At 45.2% G+C, this 2,883-nt stretch overlaps 1 protein-coding gene across 1 annotated transcript in view; it reads right to left on the reverse strand.

The window, feature by feature from the left end:
• Window positions 1-2,608, reverse strand: part of LOC129230310 (transcription factor Ovo-like 2) — a 114,627-nt gene extending 112,019 nt beyond the window's left edge. The window contains exons 1-2 of the mRNA XM_054864708.1: window positions 2,579-2,608; window positions 599-1,123 (exon numbers count right to left, since the gene is read on the reverse strand). Coding sequence (XP_054720683.1) covers window positions 599-1,123; window positions 2,579-2,608 — 555 coding nt within the window. The remainder of the gene's footprint in view (window positions 1-598; window positions 1,124-2,578) is intronic.
• Window positions 2,609-2,883: the final 275 nt, after the last annotated feature.

Genomic DNA, 2,883 nt, shown 5'->3' on the forward strand with positions numbered 1-2,883 from the left:
GCCAATAATGAACTTCAGCCTTGCATGCACACAGAATTTTACAAAATTCTTGGCTGAAGTCGCTAAAGGAATCTCATCCTCATAGGGTAGATAAGCCGACATGAAACATGCCGAAGCACCATCTTCATTAAATACTCGGATGGCAACATTATCACCGTCAAGAAACTTCGGTAGGCAGAGAGCATTCAGGCGCTTGTTAACAACTACGCAGGCTCTCGGTCTACTACAAGTCAGATCATAGAAGAGATTACCACAGCTACCCAGACCGAGGATTTTCCCGTGGTTAACCCAGGGTTCCTGTACTAGGGCAATGTCAATTCTTCCTTCAGCCAAGTCTTTACTGAGAAGAGCAGTAGCAGACTGGCAATGATGAAGGTTAAGCTGCGCAACTATGATGCTAGGCGCCTCCATTGCAGAGAGCTGGAACCCGCTAAGGGGCACCTTTTTTATTAGGATCAGTATCCCGCAAGACGGTCTCATCCGTTAACGTGACATCGGAATCTGCATCCGAAACGTCAAGATTTTCCATAAAGTTCGTAATCGAACTTGTAGTGGATTTAGGAGAGTTTGAACCATTATCTTTGCTCTGAATACTTACGGTAGGAGTGGATTCAGATGGTGTCCCATCCACCGAAGTTTCCACCCCTTCCATCTTTGCAGGATCTTGAACATTGCTCCCAGCAGGAGTTTCAACTGCCTCCACATTATCCTTGGGCTCCAATGAAACATCGGAATCCTTGGATGAGGCAGTTTCTGCACCAGGAGCATTTTGTGTGTTGGGATCGTGCAGGATCTTACACAGACCCTTGCCAAAACCCCCAACAAATAATTCCAGGTTGGACTTCTTAATGAACTCGGCTAAACCAGAGTCCACCTCGAAGATCCACCTGACATAGTTGTCTTTAACGACTGTTTCGTCTCTAGCCCTCCAGCTGCTCGTGTTGAGACGAGCAAGTCGTTTCATGACTTTATCTTGCTCAAGGGTGTAGATATCCCTTGTCTTAAAGGCGATCTTCACCGGTTTCACAAGGTCTTTAAAGGGCAGCACTGCAAGTTCAGAGTCACCTGCAGTGCGCCCATTGAAGTGCAAATGTACCCAATCTGCAGCAAAGTCATTCGTGCACTGGATAACCAGCACACCATTTGAAAGACTGACAGCTGCAAATTGAGGTACGCTGTCGTTGGGGGGGGGGGGGGGGAATATCATCAATGATTGCATCGATGTCCCTTTGTATACCAATGGCATCATCCGGGGAAAGTTGATCCCCCGGGTAACCTTTTTTGGTGATAGCCAACTTAATGGCAGATGTAGGATGGCTATAGGAGACTCTAGGTCTCTTGACCTGAACTACATTAGATGGTGAAGGGGTGGAACCCTCCGATTGGACCCTCTTTGTAGATGGGGTGCCCTCCTGTCCATGTTCCAGGCTCTGTTGAAACTTGATGGCTCGCTGGCGGTTTCTTCGTTGCCGGCTGGACAGTTTTTTGGAGGGTACCGGATGGGCCAGGTACTTCAGTGTTCATTGTTGTTGCAGGAGGTTCCTGAAAAAACAGTTTTATTAGTGTTGTCTGCTGACCCCTTTTCAGGAGCAGACAGTTTCTGTGAGGGTTGGCTGCGTCCGGATATCCCGGGACGAGTCAACTTTTTGTTTTGGGCGGTTTTCACCGCCAGGTTTTTGTTTATTTTTGTGTTGACCCGTGTTTAGGGAAACGGAGGGTAGGTAAACGGTCACCGCCCGAATTGACCCTCTCTACAGGCGGAAGCCAGAATTCAACGTGGTTTGCCAAGCCACGAGGGACCGTTTGTAACAACCTATAACCCCGGTTGCCATATGATAAGCTATATTTCCATCGGCACGGTTCCACACCTTAGATTTGGGTTGCCTTTCCTGGTTGATCGAGAACCTTTCGGCTCTACTGATCAGCACCAGTTATGCCATGGAGCTTTTGGCACCCTCCTCTTTTCTCATCCGGACTTGGGACCGGCAATGGCAGAGTTCCTTCAACAGATAGATGAAGCACGATTCCATGATCAGCCCAATGGTCGAAGTCATGGCAGCTAGCCAACTACTGGAGCCTATACAGGAAGAGACATCTTTGTTGTGGAAGCGGGGAGAAAGTGAGAGAGGGATCGATGGACGGATGTCCACTGCTTAAATACCTCCTCAATGACGTTCCACCCAATTTACATGTTCACACCTGACAGTTCGATGAAATTCTCCAAAGAAACTCAAAAAAAAAAAAAAAAATATTCTTGGCAACACCTAATTTCGTTGAAACCGTTAATCGTGCACCATGCGGTTTGCTTACATTTTCCACCACGCATGCTGGTATGAACGAAAGTTTCGGGACTGCATTTAACTAGTGTATCATCAAGATATGGAGAGCCCCCTCACATAGAAATAGGTAAGTATAATTAATATCATTTCCCCAGCACCGAAAAGTCAAGAAAAATTAATAAAAATTTCTAATATTCTGACAAGTCCCCCCCTTATTGGGGTATTCCGGTGACAAGGGATGCAACATGTTAGTTAAAATAATCAAGAACTCATACCTGAGATTTGTATAAAAGGCTTACCACACCACAACAGCAGACACATGCAACCATCATGAGAGCCAGAGCAGAACTAAAGTTTTATTGAATGTAAAACATAAATTACAGTGATGCAGTGCTGCCATCTAGTGGTAGTAAGAGTATTTAAAAATAACATTTCAACATTCCCACTTGATTTTTAAATTGGAAACACATACATTAACACAATAAAGTCAAAAAGTCTTAGCTTTAGTCCAATCGAATTAGCACAGAATTCGTGTTTTTGTTTGTTTACAGTTTTGGTGAGAAAGTCAGCAAACATCTTATCTGCTTGAATTTTCTCAACTGAT

This window comes from Uloborus diversus, chromosome 9, assembly GCF_026930045.1.
Source record: "Uloborus diversus isolate 005 chromosome 9, Udiv.v.3.1, whole genome shotgun sequence".
Classification (NCBI taxonomy): Eukaryota; Metazoa; Arthropoda; class Arachnida; order Araneae; family Uloboridae; genus Uloborus; species Uloborus diversus.